At 34.8% G+C, this 19,535-nt stretch overlaps 1 protein-coding gene across 2 annotated transcripts in view; it reads right to left on the bottom strand.

Annotated features, from left to right (window-relative positions):
* The window catches only part of FAT4 (FAT atypical cadherin 4), a 177,861-nt gene that overhangs the window by 45,172 nt on the left and 113,154 nt on the right, over positions 1-19,535 (bottom strand). For both annotated transcript variants that reach the window (XM_008969462.4, XM_008969463.4), the window contains exons 8-9: positions 13,392-13,572; positions 1,277-1,527 (exon numbers count right to left, since the gene is read on the bottom strand). In XM_008969462.4, the coding sequence (XP_008967710.3) occupies positions 1,277-1,527; positions 13,392-13,572 (432 nt within the window). The remainder of the gene's footprint in view (positions 1-1,276; positions 1,528-13,391; positions 13,573-19,535) is intronic.

Genomic DNA, 19,535 nt, shown 5'->3' with positions numbered 1-19,535 from the left:
AATTGAGGGATAATGGACTCAATTTGGACTCCAAAAGTTAGTGCTTAGACTGAGTGCCAATGAAACAGATTGTAGTAAAAATATGCAGAAAAGCTGCCATAAGGACATATTTTCAATCTACTCATTCAGAAACCATTCCCAAACCTGCACTCTCACCCCTACAGAAGAAACGGTAACAAAAGTAAAATATCTTTAATTTTAAAAAAGCCAGTGATTATAAGTCCAATGAGGAAAAGATGCTTAAGCATACCTCATTTTACATAGGAAATTTTATCTTGCACCACCACACATTGGATGTAATTAGAACCATGCCTGCCAACATCATTTCATCTGAAGACCTTTAGCAGGTATTTATCATTTTGATACTGACATTTCCTTTGATAGAAAGTTGGCACATAAATTTATGAATCCTATATTTTAGATTGGTATCATTCTCAGATTAATAGAAGATCAAAGATCACTGAAAGAAGGATCTGTTAACTCTATCTGTTAAGTTTTTCTTCTAATAATTAAAAATATTTCCGAGCAAGGAAGATTAAATCAATAATGAGCTATATTTCTATATTTTCCTCTTTGAAAACTCATTTTAAAAATTAAAATGGCAGATTTGTGCAGTTCTTAAGAGAGTATTCCTTTCTTAGCAAATATCAAACTAAATTTAAAGAGATACAGAAAGATAAATGCATATTGTCAATATGAAAACGATTCATAAATGGATCCATAAACTTGCTAACAGAACAGTTTTCATTTGTAAAACCTGGAATAAAATAAATATTAACAAGAATTATCCATTTATTAAACTTTTTGAAAACATATCTATGAAAAATTGAAGTCAAATATTCATTTTCCACTGACAAACATAGTTGAATGCCTATTATCTCCCATATCATGTTTCAGGTAGTGGCGTATGGCATGCAAAATAGAGACAATGCCCCTCCTCTTAGCAAACTTACACAAAGTTATACCTCAGGCCATAAACATCATTAACGATGATGTAATATATATGTTAATTATTTATAATATTCAAGTAATATTAAGAAATAATAATACATAACAATTATAAAACATTATACACAATTAGTCTAGCAAGAAAGGGTTAATTTTCAAGTTTCAAGCATTTTTTCATTTCCATCAGCCAAAACAACCTGAATTTTAGAGGATTTGCAAAATTAGGCTATATCAGAAATATGTATGTAAAATATCATAAATATTTTTATAGAAATGTCTGATACATAGTTTGTTTATATCCATGTGGCCTCAGAATTTGGTTGATTACCTGGAAGAGTAGGAGATGGGATGTGAGTGACATATGGGTGATGCTGAAATCTTGGCGGATTGTCATTGACATCAGTCACAGTGACAAGCACACTAGTGGAACTGGAAAGAGGCTCTGGGGATCCCGCATCACTGCAGACCACTACCAAAGTATAATTATCTTTTGTTTCCCTATCTAACAATGCGCTGGTGATGATTTGTCCTGTCGATGGGTTGATCGTGAACTGAGAGTTTCCACCGATGATCCTATAACTAAAGCAGAAAGCAGAAATAGGGATATGTCATATAGTTTTAATATCATAACTTCTATTTACTATAATTAAAAAACTGAGGTAGAAATGCAAGAAAACATTACAAGAAAGATCATACAACAATGTTGGAAGGAATACAACTAGATCTAGCTAATAAATATTACAAATTTTCTGTGAACATCACATTGACAGTCTTTATCGTGAGATGTCCAGTGATGTCAAGGAAGTCTTCACAAGGTTTTTAGGACTCTTAAGTTGTGCAAGGCCACCAAACAAACCCCTAAGGCTTTAAATAAATGAGCCTAAAAGCATAAATCAGGGGACTTGCTCTAATATTGTGGTTAGTGGCCAGGATTACAAATGAATATCTTTTAAATGAAACTAAAAATTATTTTTCTGCTGTATACCATAATAAACCAGAGAAGATCAGTTGAAAATTGTATTCTTTTAAGACAAAACCTGCATTCGACATGTATCTGCTTCTCAGAACAACTCAAGGACTGATTATTTATACAAAGACCTTTCTAGTGATTAATTCTGTCTTTCTCATTCCTCATATGGTTTTGTTGCTTTCTTGTCAGGAGAGGTATGACATCTTCATGGATGTTTTGATGCTAACCAGATAGGTTAACGGGCAAGAGTTTCCACTGAGAAAAGCTTCTCTCTTCTTTCTGAAGAGTACAGTTGTCTGCATATACTCCTGATTTTGTGTATAAGGTGGGGTCCCAGAGATCAGCCAGGAAAGAAGTAGCTAAGCTTGAAGGTTCAGAAATTGGCTATGGTCCGTAATTTTTAAAGTTGAAAGATAGCATGGAAATAGATATCTTTAAAACTTTTCTTCTTTTATACCAACAAATAGATACCCTTGTTGGAGTTGGCTGCATGTTTCTACAGTTTGCTTTGTGTCTATGTAAACATAGCAACAGCATATATCTATTATAAACTGCAGGGGAAAAAACTATATTGCAGCCAGTAGTATGTTCATTCTCCTATTATGCTCACAGCTTAAAACAAATATTTCAGCACTTTTTATCCTACTTTAGTGAAATAATCAACTGTTGAGGACCTTATATTAAAACTATTAGAAGTCTTATAAAATGATAGCAAAACAGGGAAAGAATAGAGAAGTAGTTTGGTTGAGAAATGGCTTCAGTATTGATAAAATACTTTGTGTCACTCAGATTTTTAATATGCTTGGCAAATCACACGACAGAATCAGGCATGTGTGAAAATAGCATTAACTATAGTTATTGGGCCAGAAGTGACTATTAAGTATAATTATTGCCCTTTACAGTAGATAATATCTATTCTCTTTATCAAAATATAAATATCAAATTTTATACATGAATTCTTAAAACTTGAAAATTCAGGACTCACAAAATAATCAAAATACCATACCGTTTTACAAAGTGTAGAAAACCGGATTTGAGAATTGTGTAATTTTATTTTTGGAACCTTGTTGCTGTCAGTGGATGTAGAAATAATCAAATAATTTAATAGGAAAATAAAGTAAGCCATGCTGCCATAAACTTCTTTAGTTTTATAATGGCAAGGATCAAGGTTCAATCAAATATTTATTCCTATAAATATTCACAAATAAAAATAAAATGAGATTGATAAAAAACATAAATTTTCATCTGGATGTTTTATATATGCCAAGACCATGGTGTATTATTAAGTGTAATGTGTTGATAGGCAAATGGTGTGGCCTTTAGTCCAGTTTCACTAAATGAGCCACTCAAAAAGACTTGCTATCATTTAAATGTTCCTTGAAATTAGTCATTGTAACAGTGTTGTAACAATGTTGAGAAGTAGGGCCTTTAAGAGGTGATTAGACCATCAGGGTTCCATCATTATGAGTGGATTAATGCCATTATCACGGAAGTGGGAGTTAGTTATTGAGGGAGTGAGCTTCTGATAAAAGAATAAGTTCAGCCTGATTTCCTCTCTCTGTCTCACATGATTGCTCACCATGTGATGTCTTCTGCCCTTCTGCCATGAAATAACGCACAGGAAGCACTCACCAAAAGCAGGCCCCATGCCCTTAGACTTCCCAGCCTCCAGAACTGTGAGCCAAATAAACTTCTATTCTTTATAAATTACCCAGTCTGTAGCTATAGCAGCACAAAACAGACAAAGAAACCTATGTTATAAATTCTGATTTTTTAATTTTATGCTATTGCACATGCTATTGCCCATATGACTGTCTATTTTAAAGTAGGTAATATATTTAGTATTTTTTAAAATGAATGAGCAAATTGTCATTAATATCTAATTAATTTTTTCTAGACTTCACTAGATTCTAAAGCATATAAAAGTATATTTTAAATATGAGATGTTCTATAACACCAGTTGGATGCAAATTTATACTTCTAAGTTTTTTAAAAATAGAAGAAACACAATAAGCTCTGTACCTAGATCGACAGTTAAGATAATATGTCTAGATTTTTGCCACATCTCTTACTTGAGGCTTGGTTCTATTCTCATCCCTCCTGATGACCTCTCTTGCTTCTCTGGCCTGCATTAATTTTTGTAAAGTTAAAAACTTTATTAGATTGTGTCTTGCGGTATCTTCTTAACAGATAAACATTTATGCTGTTATTTAAATATTTCCAGGAGCTTATTGATTTCTTAGTGCATGTCAAGCACACTGCTGGGCAATTTATATATGCTCTTATTTAAATCCCAAAACAATCCTTACAGTTTAGTTTTAGTTTTGACTGTTTAGGGATAATGAATCTGAATCTATAAATAGCAGATCTAGAGTTTGAATTTCTGTCTTTATGACTTCACCATGCACTTTTCCCATTATACCACAGTAGAAGGAAGGTAAAACTCAACTGAGGGAATATAGTGAAGACGGAAAATGTACCGATTGCTAAGGCCAACATGGACTCTTGCTCAAGTTATGTCAATATAGAATTTGTTCCCATTTAGTTCAATGAAAATCAATAAACATGTTAAATTATTTTCTAATTTGAGAATACATTACTATTACACATTATTTGCATAAACAGAGACCACTGTGATCTGAACCCTAAATCAACTATTGCTTTTGTAAAGTTAAAATATCCCCATTTGATTTTGTAAAACTTCTTTGCCTCTTCCTGAGATCTACTAGGGTTATAGGCATTATACTGTCTGCTGGGAGAATATGATCATTTAGTTAAGAGACTGGACTTTAGAACATAGTTCACTTGGACATAAATTTAAACCCCATGAATAGCACTTAAATTCACAAAAATTTCTTAACATTTTTAAGCCTTCTTTCTTTATCTGTAAAGTGGAGATCACATTTTACTCTTTTTATTTGGTAGTTTTGAGTATTAAAAATATTTTGTATAAAATATTTTTATACAAGAGCACTTGGCATTGTAATTGATAAATGGTGAGCCTTTAAAAGTCTAAGTTTACCAACATAATAGGACCTATATAATATATATGTATAACGTAATAGTCTATTACATACAATCTATCCATATCTATCTATATATAGGTTGAGTATCCATTATCCAAAATTCTTGGAACCAGGTGTGTTTTGGATTTCTCTGGATCTTAGAATATTTGCATATACATAATGAGAGATCTAGGGGATGAATCTCAAGTCTGAACACAAAATTCATTTATGTTTCATATACCTCATATACACAGCCAGAAGATAATTTTATCTAATATTTTTGATAATTGCTTGAAACAAGGTTTGTGAACATTGAAACATCAGAAAGCAAAGGTATCAGGTGTGGAACTTTCCACCTGTGGCGTCATGTTCATGCTCAAAAAGTTTAGGATTTTGGTGCATTTTAGATTTTGGACTTTCAGATTAGGGATGCTCAACCTATATTTAGATAGTTAAATGGATAAAGGGACTAAAAATCCAAAAACAGAGACACGGTTAAGTAGGTTAAAAAAAAAAAAATCCTGGTTTCAAGTTTATATCCTTTATAACAGAAAGATATAAAAAAAAGGTAATTACAAAACAGTAAAGTGCTATGAAACAGTAAAGAGGTGTCACTGTAGGTATTCAGAAGACAGAACACTCTTGACTGGAATGATTAAAATAAAGCTTCCTCAGAGAAAGGTAAATTTAACATAAGTTGTAAAGGGGCTACCCATCCTTCAATAGCGTTCAAAAAGGCAGAAACAAAAGAAGGTCTAGGCTAGTGGTCAGCAAACCTTTTATATAATGGGCCAGATTGTAAACATATTCAGTTTTACAGGTCATATATTCTCTGTTGCAATACTCAGCTCACCATCATATGGCAAGAACAGCCATAGACAATAGGTACATGAATGGGCATGGCTGTGATCCAATAACACTTTATTTACAAAAACAGGCACTAGGCCCAATTTGGCCTGCAGGTAGCAGTTTGCCAAGCCCTGGTCAAAGATATAGAATAAACTGAACAAACCCATAAGGCTTGGGAAAGCACAGATCCTTGTCCCATGAGCAGAAAATGATCCAGTAATGCTGAACTTTTGGCCATATGTTACAGAGTTTTGCAGAATTAGCTGGGGCCATTTATGGGGTGACTAGAATTTGAAGACTGGGGGTTATACCATAGGCAAACTGGAATTGAAAGATTTTGAGGAAGGAAGTATAATTGTTAAAGCAGAGCCAAGAGATGCTCATGTTGATGCATACTTCTGCCATTGCCCTTTAATTCACTGACTCCAGCTTTGCTTTGTACAAATTATTTCCTATAATGCGGAGAGAGAAATAATTATGAAGTATAAACTAGTCATGTTTTTGTGCTTGCTGCTTAAAACATTTCCATTGTTTCTCTGCTTAGATGCAGAAAGAAATTTTGAATTTTTTATATGGTATACGAAGTCCATTCCTAATCCACACCAATGATATGGAAATACTTTCTCTAATGCCATGCTTTTGCATAGCTCTTTGTCTTAGTACCTGATACTGTCTTTGCCTAGAATATCTTTCATTCCTTTATTTCTCCATAAACTACTTCTACTTAGTATCATTGAAGGATCATTGACCATACTATTCTTTCCACATATTCTGTGCTTAAACCATACTTGTTATATGGTACTACACTTAAGAAATTACAAAATTATCTCTTCTATTAAATTGCACTTCTTACGGGCCCTAGAGTTCCAAACTCCTGAGAGTTTAATAAAGTTTTTGGTGAATAGTCAGGGCTTCATAATTTTACAGGACAGTGTACTACATAGATTGGAAGGATTAGAAACTAGAGGCGTGGAAGTGAGTTAATTCTTATTATAATAGTACAGGCATGATATAATTATGGACTGAACTAGGATCTTGGCAGAAAGGATGCACTGAAAAGAATGGGTGCCAGATGCATTAGAAAGGAAGAAACATGAGAATTTGTCTACTGATTGAGTATAAGAGAGGGGATGGCCCTTAGCCGCAAGGTGTGGTAAAAAACAAACCAAGACAATATTATTAAAACAAAGCAGAAAACCAAAATGAGAAACAGGAAAAGCAAAGAATTTTAGGTACACTGTGTTTATGATGCCAACAGAACCTCCAGTGTAATATGTCTATCAGCGAGTTATAAATATGGGTGCAAAATTTTGGAGTGAATCAGAGTTGATAGTACAGATTTGGAGGTTTTGTTCACAGAATTGATGCTTGCAGCAATGGAATAAATCTCTCTCTCTCTCTCTCTCTCTCTCTCTCTGTCTCTCTCTCTCTCTCTCTCACACACACACACACACACAAGTACTGAGAAAATAATGCAGTGAGAAGTATTCAAATTACTTTCCAGAGAGAGAAAAGAGAAACAGAAAACAAACTGTGTGTGATCAGAGATGCAGGATGACAAGAAATAATATTTATATAGACATTGAGCAGGAAAAAATGCCAAAAAGAAAAGATGGCCTGGCCTGTAGTGTGAACATTGCAAAAAGTAAAGGAGAATAAGGACTTAGAAAAGTCACTGGACTTGAAAAATTTCAGTAGTCTTCAGACAGGGCCTTTTTTTAGTAAAGCAATGAAGGAAAAAAAAAATCAGACTAAAGATTTTCAGGAATAAATGGTCAGAGAAAACAGGTTGTGAAGCTTTCAAGAATGTTGTAGTAAAAATAGAATGAGTAAAAGCAGCCATTCCAGAGAATATTAAAATCGTTCATTCAATGCATTTATTTAAGTGACAACCACTGTTATGTACCAGATATTGTAAATTAAAGAATATATTAAGAGTAAAAAAGATGATATGAGAAGAATAAAAAGAAAAAAAAACACCTTGAATTAATTTAGTGACTTCTATGTCCTAATAATTACGCCAGAGACATTTATGGATATTAACTGATTCCATACATAATGTTTGATACATAGTAGGTGGTTAGTAAATGTTTGTCTCACAAACTGTAAAGTATAAATTTTTATGTTCATTTTTATTGATGCAGAAACTAAGCCTTTGAGGCACTAAAATGACTTTCCTAGGCCATGGGAGGCAAATAAAAGAACCAGAATTCAACAGAAATTCTGAGCATTTCTGTAGATACACTAACTTATGTAAATGAGCATTTATATAGATATCTACATGGTTCAAGGAAGAGAGAGAACTTGAAGAAACACAAGAAAAATGAGTAACTTTTGAATTAAAGAGTTGGAGGAAATTGAATGGGAAGAGATTAATAGCACATACTAAGAAATTTTCCTGGCCGGGGTACGGTGGCTCACGCCTGTAATCCCAGCACTTTGGGAGGCCAAGGCAGGCAGATCACGAGGTCAGAAGATCGAGACCATCCTGGCTAACACGGTGAAACCCCATCTCTACTAAAAATACAAAAAAAAAAAAAAAATTAGCCGGGCATGGTGGTGGGTGCCTGTAGTCCCAGCTACTCAGGAGGCTGAGACAGGAGAATGGCGTGAACCTGGAAGGCGGAGGTTGAAGTGAGCTGAGATCATGACACAGCATGCCAGCCTGGGTGACAGAGCGAGACTCCGTCTCAAAAAAAAAAAAAAAAGGAAAAGAAATCTTCCTTAGAATGTTGACTTTGTCAGTGGAGTTTGTGACTGTCTCCAGGGTTGTGATACAGAAGAATTAGAAGTGGGGCTTGAATAGAGACTTGGTCCAGTTGGGAGAAAAGGGGATACATATCTGTAAAAGCTAAGCTCTGGAATAGATATGTGGAAGGCAAAGACATAATCTGGATAGAGAAAGACTAAGAATTAATATAGGCTGATTTTCTATAAGGGAAAATACTAAAGGTGAAGTAAAATGTATAACTTAAAGTAAGTACACCATTTGTAGAAATACGAAGTTTGATCAAATAGGTAGAAGTGAAAAAGAAACATCTGTTGGCTGGATGCTATATGCAAAATCATGCTAGATCATTGGAAAAAAATTAACTTATAAGACACATAAAAGTTTATGCTCCTGGAGATCCCAACAGTAGTTCAGTAAATAACCGAACCATGTAAAATTTAAATGGGAGATAAATAATTAAACCAATAGCTCTTTTAATCTGAAGAAAGAACAGATTTTCTTCAGGATATCATGAATAGCAAGGAGTTATTAACACCAACCATAAAATACATTATATTCCAATAAGATTTTATCAAACCAGAGTAAATAAAGTTGAGGTTATAATAACTATTTACTTTGTCTGTGAAAATATTTTCTACTTAAGCTGCAATAATTGTTTGCCCTGTTAATTTGCAAGTGAATTGAAAGTTTTTTATTCACAAGATAAAAATAGCTTCAATTTTCATTTTAACTGAATATATGATAGTCTGTAGAGTCATTTTAAGATTTTCACTGATGGGGTTTTTGGATTTCAATGTATGTAAAAGTATAATGTTAATTCTCATGTTAAAAGAAGAAAATTTAATCAACCAATCAAATAACCAAAATACATACTACCAAAGCAAAACAATCCCATCAGACCTACCAGTACAGCTTTGTAAAACAGTTTGAGAGTATAAATACAATTTTTCTAGACCAAATTTACAAGCATAATTCACAAGCATAGGATAGCATTTTGCAATGAATCTTTAACATGCACTAGAAAAAAACAGCAGGTCATCACAGCATTTACTTTATTATAGAAATAAATGAATGACTCAATGGAAGACAGGATCAAGTTTGTAAACATTCAACTTCATATTCAGGAATTTATACATCTCATACAAGAGAATTTCCCTATATCTGATTGGTTATATTCTATATACTGTCTAAGAAACAGCATCTGCATGGCAGGTAAAGAATTATTAGATTATAACATTACAATAGATAGGGCATCTCTTCCAAAATCATTATCAGAAACTTATTTAGCACTAACAAATGATAGACAGGTAGAGGGCTAGGTGCTTTGCATGATTAGAACAATATGGGTTGACATTTATTGAGCATTGTTTTTTGTTCCTGGCGCTATTCTAACCAGCTCACTTAAATTATTTTACTTACTCTCTTTAAAGTCAGTTTCATTATTACTCTGCTTAATCCACTGAAAACCGGGTCCAGAAACGTTAATTTGCCCATACTAATGCAATAGTAATAGTAGAGTCAGGATTCAATTCCACACAACTTAATTCCCAAGGTTCTACTCTTAATGTTAAGCTAAAGACATTGGATTGAATCTTATGATATGATTTTTATTACTTCTATGCTTTGGTATAAGACAAGTAAAAGAAAGGGTATTTAGTGGCCTTTTGAAGCTCATAAACTGGAAGAAGTTCAGTTGTACTTGCCTCTCTCTGGTTGGTGCTAAGTATAATGACTCAAACAGGTTATGACCCTGGACAGAAATTTCTCAGTCCTCTATGATTTGACTTTACAGGACTCTGAGAACTCAACTCTTCTCTTGGAAGTAAGTCTTGGTCCACTGAAAGAAATTTGTATGTAGCTCACTGAAAGAAATTTGTATGTAGCTTTCCATCCTTTTGCAATGCATGCAAATAATTCATTCTGTCCTGCATTTCCTCTGTTGTCTCTAGCCAGGCCTCCTTAACTTCAGACCTTCCTAACTCCTACCTTAACTCCTAGTCTCCTTGGAGACCTTTCCTCCTAAACCTACCTTTAAAGTGTTGGAGAATTCCCAGTGACTGGTTCTAGTGCCTCTTTCCTTATCCTGCTATACTCTCTCTGATATGGTTTGGCTGTGTCCTCACTCAAATCTCACCTTGAATTGTAATAATCCCCATGTGTCGGCCAGGCATGGTGGCTCATGCCTGTAATCCCAGCACTTTGGAAGGCGGAAGTGGGCGGATCACCTGAGATCAGGAGTTGGAGACCAGTGTGGCCAACATGGTGAAACCCCATCTCTACTAAAAATACAAAAATTAGCCGAGTGTGGTGGCGTGCACCTGTAATCCCAGCTACCCAGGAGGCTGAGGCAGGAGAATCACTGGAACCTGGGAAGCAGAGGCTGCAGTGAGCTGAGATTGTGCCACTGCACTCCAGCCTGGGTGACAAAGCAAGACTCCATCTCAAAAAAAAATACATAGATAAATAAATAAAAATAATCCCCATGTGTCAAGGGCAGGGTCAGGTGGAGATAATTGAATCATGGGGGCAGCTTCGAGCATACTGTTCTTGTGGTAGTGAATAAGTCTCACAAGAACTGATGGTTTTATAAATGGGAGTTCCCCTGTACAAGCTCTCTTGCCTGCTACCATGTAAGACGTGATTTTGCTCTTCCTCACCTTCGGCCATGATTTTGAGGCCTCCCCAGCCAATGTGGAACTATATGCCCATTAAACTTCTTTTTCTTTATAAATTACCCAGTCTCAGGTATGTCTTTATTAGCAGCATGAGAACAGACTAATACACTCCGCAAATGTGTTCTCATTCAGTTTATTGGTTTTAAATGTCCTCTAAACACTGATGACTCTCAAATGTGTATATCCAGCCCTAACCCCAACCCTAAGCTCCACACTCATATCTCCAGCTTCCTAACTGGTATCTCTAAATGAATGAGTAACAGTCATTTGAAACTGTATTCAAATAGAATACTTCTGATTTCTCACAAAACTGTTCCTCCTTCAATGCTACCCATTTCAGTAAATGATATCATATCATGATCTGCCTAGGTGTTTGAGTGGAAAACTTAGATGATTCTGATTTCTCTCTTTCATTTGATCTCACGTCCAATTTCTTTGTTTTTTTTTTTATTATTATACTTTAAGTTCTAGGGTACATGTGCACAATGTGCAGGTTTGTTACATATGTATACATGTGCCATGTTGGTGTGCTGCACCCATTAACTCATCATTTACATTAGGCATATCTCCTAATGCTATCCCTCCCCCCCTCCCCCGACCCCATGACAGGCCCCGGTGTGTGATGTTCCCCTTCCTGTCTCACATCCAATTTCAAAGGTATGCCCCAAATCTATTTACTCAATTTTCATTTCTCCACATAGGTACAAAGTTACTCTACTTGGATAACTATATTAATTAGTGCCTAAATGGTGCACTGGTTTCTCTCCATAAATCCTCTCTCATCAGATTCTATCCAAATGTAGACCAGTTTATGTGTCTCTTCTGTTTAAAACTCCCCAGTAGTTTCTCACCTAAAGGTAAATTGGAAAACCCCAATTCTGTATCGTGACGTATATGGCCTGTATATGGCCTGCATGATTTAGCCCCTGCCTACCTCTCTGACTCCTTTCTCACTCTGGTCCAGACATGCTGACCTTCTTAGATAAAACAACGAGCTTAATTCCATTCCATAGCTCAGTCCTTTCAGCTTAAAGGTCATTTCTTAGAGAGACCAAGTATTGTGGTCTGAATGTGTTTCTTAAAATTTGTGTGGTGAAAACCAGTTTTCCAAAATGATTTTGTTAAAAGAAAATTGGTAACAAACAACAAAATAAGACATGAATCAGCTCATTACCATATCCGTATATCTGGTACCCATAGCTGATAATTCTTAATGTCTCAAATTTTATCTTGTGCTCCATTACTTTCATAGCCATCTAACCAACTCTAATTTACCTAATACCAGCCTATAGAAAGTGGAGGAGGGGTATAAAATATTCATGTGTGTGAGTTTTTCTCTAGAACCTTTGGAAATCTTCATTTCTTGTAGTTTAGAATAGATATGGAAGAAGGGGACAAGCTAGGTTGATAAAATGTTGCAACTCAAATTTCTTTCACATCCTCTCTGAACAAGTTATCATATTTGTGTTCTCAATTTTAAGAGGATTTAAGCAAAGTAAAATACATTTACTAAATGAAGAATACACAAATATTCTTATTGGAGCTAGTAGTGGAATAAAAATGGTCAAAATTCTTTGACATTTCTCCAATGAGTGATGCATGTTTCTCCTCACAGTGAATCTGGGCTGGTCACCACTGCTTTGACCAACAGAGTATTATAGAAGTGCTGCTATGGCACATCTGGGTCTGACCTTTGAGAGTTCTGGGAGCTTTCACTTGTGGCTTTTGGAGTTGAGAACCACCAAGTAAAAAGTCCAACTACTTTGCTAAAGAACCACATCAGGAAGTTCTGAGACTACTTGAGGACAGAGGGGGCCTAGATGATCCTGAACCTTCCAACCAACCCTGTCAAGGCAGCAGGCATGCAAAGTCATCTTGGCCCCTCCAGATCATTCAGTCACCATGTAAATACTGTGAAGTGCCACCAGTCAACCTCATGAGACAGAAGCACCCAGTGTAGTCCCAAACCACAAAACCAGGAGATATGATAAAAATATAAATAAAACAAAAATTAAATAAAATCTTAGAGTAATAAGTAAAATGTTTACTGTTTGAATCCTCATTTAATGAATTGTTGGCTATCAGCAATGGATAACAAGAATAGGCTATGTGTTAATATGACGTTCATTTAAATTAAACATTATATTCATGTAGTTCAAAAACTAATGTTTAATGAGAAAACAGCCAAACTTTACAAAGGAAAATGTACTGACCTTATAACTGCATTCGTTGAAGCATCAGCATCTGAGGCATTTACCAATAAAACATCTGTTCCAGTTGGTGCATCCTCAGGAATTGTTGTGAAATATGCTTTACTGGCAAATGTGGGGACATTGTCATTGACATCATCTACTATGACGTTGATTGTTCCAGTTCCAGTCAAGGCAGGGGATCCTAAAAAGAAAAGAAAATCAAGTCTCAATGTTTATAAACAAAAAATAACAAATTTAACAAAAATTAGCTGTAGACGGAATTACTAAAGAGAATTTAGGAAACATCAAAGTAAAATTTCTGAACACGTAAGTGATTGAGTGATTTTTAATTTTGTTACAAGACAAATGTTTTCATTTGTGAACTAGAATTTCAACTCTTTCCTAGTAACTCTGCAAGAAAAGTGTATGTCATGCTCTTATTCTATTTTAAAGGTGCTGATTCAACAATGTAGAACACAACAATATCATTTGAATGCCACAAAAGAGGCACTGCCGGTAATTTCTCTGAAATTACATTAAAATAGCACAAAACCAGATTTGAAGAATACCCACAGGCATGGAAGAGCTGGCCAACTAACAAGGCAATGTTAAAAACTGGAGTCTCAGCTGTGACTATCATTGTTACTATCACAAATTCCAGTCTCTGAGGTATTTAAATCCCTTTCCCATACTGTCTGTGGGAGAGAAAAAAAAGCTTCAAGTTATATCTCAAAAGTGTTATCTTCCACGTGCTAGAATAACTTTATAATGATGAGCTAACTCAGAATCATGTGTGCTGCTTCTACTTAAAATTCAATGTAACGTGAAATGATTCATTTTTATTTCCTGTTCCAGCTATCAATATATGGTGAAAACCCAACATTTGCCAAACACTTGGGCCACACTATCTGTACTAGACTAATTTTGTGGTGAAGGCTAGATGCCATATGGGTTGGAATTATGTGGGCTGTCCCCATAACTGAAAGACAAATTATCTGCTGTTGGTTGTGTTTTCAAAACCGTTTTTCAAACTCAAATTCTTCTAAATAGAAACAATGAAGATCCATTTAACTGCATTTATGTAAAATAAAATAAAACCCCAGATACTCTCCTTTTCTGCTTAAGATACTACTTTACCTTCAATAAAGTTATTTCCCTTAATATGACATTTAAATTCTACTTAACTTTACCATTCAATATTCTGTAAATAAAGCCATTCATTCGTTTGTAAAATGTTTATGGAGTGCCCTCATTGTCACAGAATGGTATTGAGATTCACAACCTTACAATATTATTTTCTAATAGTCATGTGATTTGCTGGTATTTCCTTTACCACTATTCAATCATGTTTCTATGTTCTTAGATTGTAATTACTCGTGGCCTAGTACCAATGAGCTTTTATGCTCAGATGTGTGTATAGGAACCAAAATCAACAGATGGGGAAATTATGGAATGAAATGGTTTTGGAGATCTGTTATTTTTGTGAATTCTAGGTTAGATGAAAAAATGTGTATACCCAGTTGAGCAGAGCACAATAAAGAAGCATGATACCTCCCAGAAAATGATGCAATTAAATTTACACTGCACACTGATCATTGTTGCCATATATATATATAATAAGATATTTTATATTAAGTGTTTCATTTAAATTAACATACAAATAGTGAAAAAATTTTGATGTCTAAGAAATATCTAAAAATTAACATAAAGTTTATGACTTCAGAAATCTTACCTATTAGTGTTTGATTTTACACTAAAGAGAAAAATAGCCCTCAATCTATTGGTAATATGCATAATGAACTATAAACTAAAAAAAATGTAAATGCCTTTTTACTACTTGCTTACTGTAAGCAATGGTAAAATTATGCAACAAATATTTCACACACACAACAAAATAGATATGAATGTAGGATATGATGGAGAAACACATCAAATAAGACTGTAAAAATTCCATGCAACATATTAAAAGAAATATCAGTAACAGTAAATATTTGTTTAGTCCTTAAATATGCATGCACTGGTTTAAGAAGTTCACATAAACTGTCTTATCTAATCCCCATAAATCAGCACTGCTGTCATCTCCATTTGGTATATGAGTAAGCTCAAGTTTAGAAAGTTTAAGTAGCTTTTTCAAGGCCACAGGCCTAGTGAGGAATGTCACTGAGATGTGACCCATGTAAAGCAGCCCTGGAGTCTTTACCACTGACAAGAAGCTGGAAGGTACTGCCAGTAGCGGGAACAGTGCTGCTTCCTGTGCTGCTTTGGGGGTCTGGACAAGCAGTGCTGTCGCTGAGCCTAGAAGAGCACCAGGCAGGAGGTGGAGAAGAGGCCCAACAGGGAGGGACCTTCACTACTGGCCAGCTTAAGTTTGTGGGACATTTGAGCACAATAATCTTGGCACAGATTTTAAATTTCTCACGAGCAATATATTAAGTCTAAAATAAATAGTTTGGAGTGTATTGTTGAATACCAATGTTTGGCTTAAATTTCTTGAATGTGTGTTTCACTATATACAATTTTATGAAATGGAAGTTAATGCTCTGAATAATGTTAGTAGAATTCCTACCAGTTGCATAAAAAAAAATTACCTAGGGAATATGTGTGCATTTGTGTGAGCAAAAGGAGGTGTCATGGAAGAGAGAAAGAAACCGAAAGAGGGGATACATTAATCAAGGTTCCAGAGAGGCAAAGGATGGGAGGAGATGCAGGGTTCTTTAATCTCTTTTACTGATATTTCACTCTACTCACTAAAAATCAATCTTCATCCATAAAATGAGAATAATAATAGACTCTACCCCAAAGGGGTATTGAGAAAAATATAATGTGCTTAGGACACTACCTAGCACATAAATTATATTCCATGTTACCCATTGTTCTTCTTGTACTTGTTTCAGAGACCAAAAAACTCACAGAAATTGACATATAAAAAGTCATTTTTTATTATATAGTTTTCTGTATTATAGCTCTCAGGATTCTGCCCCCTCCCCAAACCTTTCAATTCAGTCTCATATTATTCAGGAAAATATTTTGAATAATAATTCATCTCGATTCACTTGTGGTAAAAATACATGAGACATTTAGCTCTCTAAAAATTCACAGCTTTATGGAAGACATAGTAAATTGGACATTTTTAAATGTGATATTTTAAGACTTACAGTGAGATTTCAAGAAAGATCTGAATATTTCTGATATACACATTGTGCTGTAATTCACAATTAGAAAATAAGTAACCGCCAGTCAAAGTCTTTACATTAATATTTGGTATTCTAAAGTGTCTGGTGATACACATATGGAAAACCACACTAAATTATGACTGACTCATTTGGACAAGAATATGTGATTTCTTTCTTTGTCTGTAAACCATATATTACTGTAGATACATTACTACTGTAGAGATATTACTGTAGATACTGTAGAAAGCAAATGCTGGGGGGAGTAAAAAATGAGCCCTGTTTATCAAGGAAAGCTTACAGCAAGTTCAGTCTCACTGTGTTCATACCAAAGAATATCAACTTATTTTTCCAGATGATTTTCAAAGCACTCAGGTGACAACAGACAATTCTGGCTTGAGGATCATTTGTTGATCCTTTAGATTAGTAAATGATTCTCAAGACTGGCAGATGATCCTTAAGCCACGATCAGCCCCATAGGTGATTCTACATCTATATGAGTCTGTTTTCAAGCCAAGAACTTTCTCCAGAGTATCCCTTTCCTCCCCTTATTATCAGCCACAACCCACTTCATAAGCACTTGGAGTTCTCTTCTTATTTTTTTTTCCCACCTCAAGGAAAGTGAAGTACAATTTCTTCAACTGTCTCAACTTTCTTATTGCCCCAGGAAATGTGCACACAAGTCTTGTTAGTTTAAACATTTTTTTTTCATAGGAAACCTTACAGAAATTTTGTTCTACATTTCTAAGCCTTTTACTGAGATTTAATTAACCTGAAATTTGAATCGTGCTTCCAATATGTTTGACTGTTATTCTTGTGAATGGGGCTTACCAACCCTCCATCCCACTACAAGCTCTTGCTTGTTGACTGATAGCATAACCTCCAAATCAGCTTTACGCAGAAAAATGAAATCAAGGGAGAAAAATGGAATGTCTCTTAATTTCAGGTGAATCTTATTTTCACTGCATTTGTGCCAGATGAGTGACACAAACTCCCTAGTCCTTGGCGACCACAGATCTTGGCACTTCTTTTATGTGCTAATTGAATGAAGACGCTGTGTTTTTGTTGTTGCTTTTCTGTGTCTGTGTGTTTGCTTTTTTTTTTTTTATACTTTAAGTTCTAGGGTACATGTGCACAACGTGCATGTTTGTTACATATGTATACATGTGCCATGTTGGTGTGCTGCACCCATTAACTCATCATTTACATTAGGTATAGCTCCTAATGCTTTCCCTCCCCCCTCATCCCACCCCAGGACAGAACCCGGTGTGTGATGTAACCCTTCCTTTTAACTGTGTGGAGAGGTTCTCCAGAGTATTACTGTTTCCCACCATGTAGTGGATACATCCTATTTGAAGTGCTGCATAATGTTTACTATTACTTTATCTTCCGTCCAAAGCTTTCTGCTGCCTCCGGGCTGTCAGATCCAACCGCTTATTTGTTGGTCTGCTCTTGCAAGTTACTGAAGAGCCTCAACATTAGTGTGTCAAAAACTGAAATCAGAGTCATTATCTGTAAACCTTGCTCATATATTTATATCTAAATTGAAATATAGGTGCATATACATACATGCATGTGTTATACATATTTCATTGAACACATTTGATACCAGATCTATACATATTTTATACATGTATTGCTCATTTAATGCACAGATTCCATAAAGTAGGTATTCTTGTTTGATTTTGTTAAACAACTTAAGACCCAAAGAACTGAACCAATTTCCATTTAGCCAGAATAGACAGAGAGCCAGTTTTGAATTCTTAAAAAAAATATTTTCTAAGTTAATTAAGCTCAGATAAAACTCTGCCACTCTTATTGCAGATATTTTGTTCTATATTATTATAATTATCAACGTACTCCAGTCACGTCCTATTAAGTTATAAGTTAATTGAAAACAGGAATAATTATGTTTAATTAATTTTTATATTAGCCCATAATGCATACCATTAGGTCTTGTGCTCTGTCTGTATTAACTCTTTCTCTAATTTTCTATATGAAAACCTGGTCTACATGGATGAAAGTTCACATAATTGAACACTTCTAGAAATACACAATCTAGGACTATACTTTTATAGTCTGGGACTTAGCCTAAGGCTGGGGTCAAAGAACAAGACTACAGACAAAGGTCAAAGTTTTGCAGATAGTGTACTACTTAGAAACAGAAGGTCCCAATTAAACGTGAATCCCATGAGAAGAGTCAGAATACTAGGGCCAATGTTTAGCTCAAATAGATCTGATAATGATGAATTATATAGGTAGTGGCGTAATAGGGCAAAATTGTTCAATTCCACCTGGGATTGATTTATGAAAACCAGATGCAATCACAAAGAGGCAGGATATAACGACACGGGCTCCTGATAGAGGACAGTGAGCCAATGAAAGGGGTAAAATATACAAATAAAATTAAAAGTCAAGGTCTCAGAAACTTGTAATTGTAGAGGTTAAGAAGATGCAGTGGATATTTGAATTAGAAGTCAGAACTCCAGTTAAAAGTCAAAAGCCTAATTACAATTAGTAATCAGATGAAAATAATTTCAAATTTAAATTTGTAAAGTTGTAGGTAGTGTGTGTACATATGTATGCACATATGTATTCATATAAACATAAATATAACATAAACATGGATAAAGTGATAAAATTCTTCTTCAGTTTTCACATAAAATAGCCAAAAAAGAAAACCCAAATTCTGAATGGCATATCTTAAAATTTACACAAACCAAATTGTGCACATGCACACACTCATGGGAAGAGAGACAGAGAGAGAGAGACTGTACACAGGTTAATCTTCCAATTATTTATGATACCACAGTTAACCCTGGGCCTTGTGTGAGTCACATTTTATACTCTTAAGTATGAAAAACCATTAAACTAATAACTAGCATTGCCTTTAAGACTGGTAGCTTAGTCAGCTCAAATATATCAAATGAAGTTCAAGAAAATTTAAAATAAGACTTTTTTTTTTTGAGACAGTTTCGCTCTTGTTGCCCAGGCT

Source organism: Pan paniscus, chromosome 3 (assembly GCF_029289425.2).
Source record: "Pan paniscus chromosome 3, NHGRI_mPanPan1-v2.0_pri, whole genome shotgun sequence".
Classification (NCBI taxonomy): Eukaryota; Metazoa; Chordata; class Mammalia; order Primates; family Hominidae; genus Pan; species Pan paniscus.
This window is presented reverse-complemented; position numbering and strand designations above follow the sequence as displayed.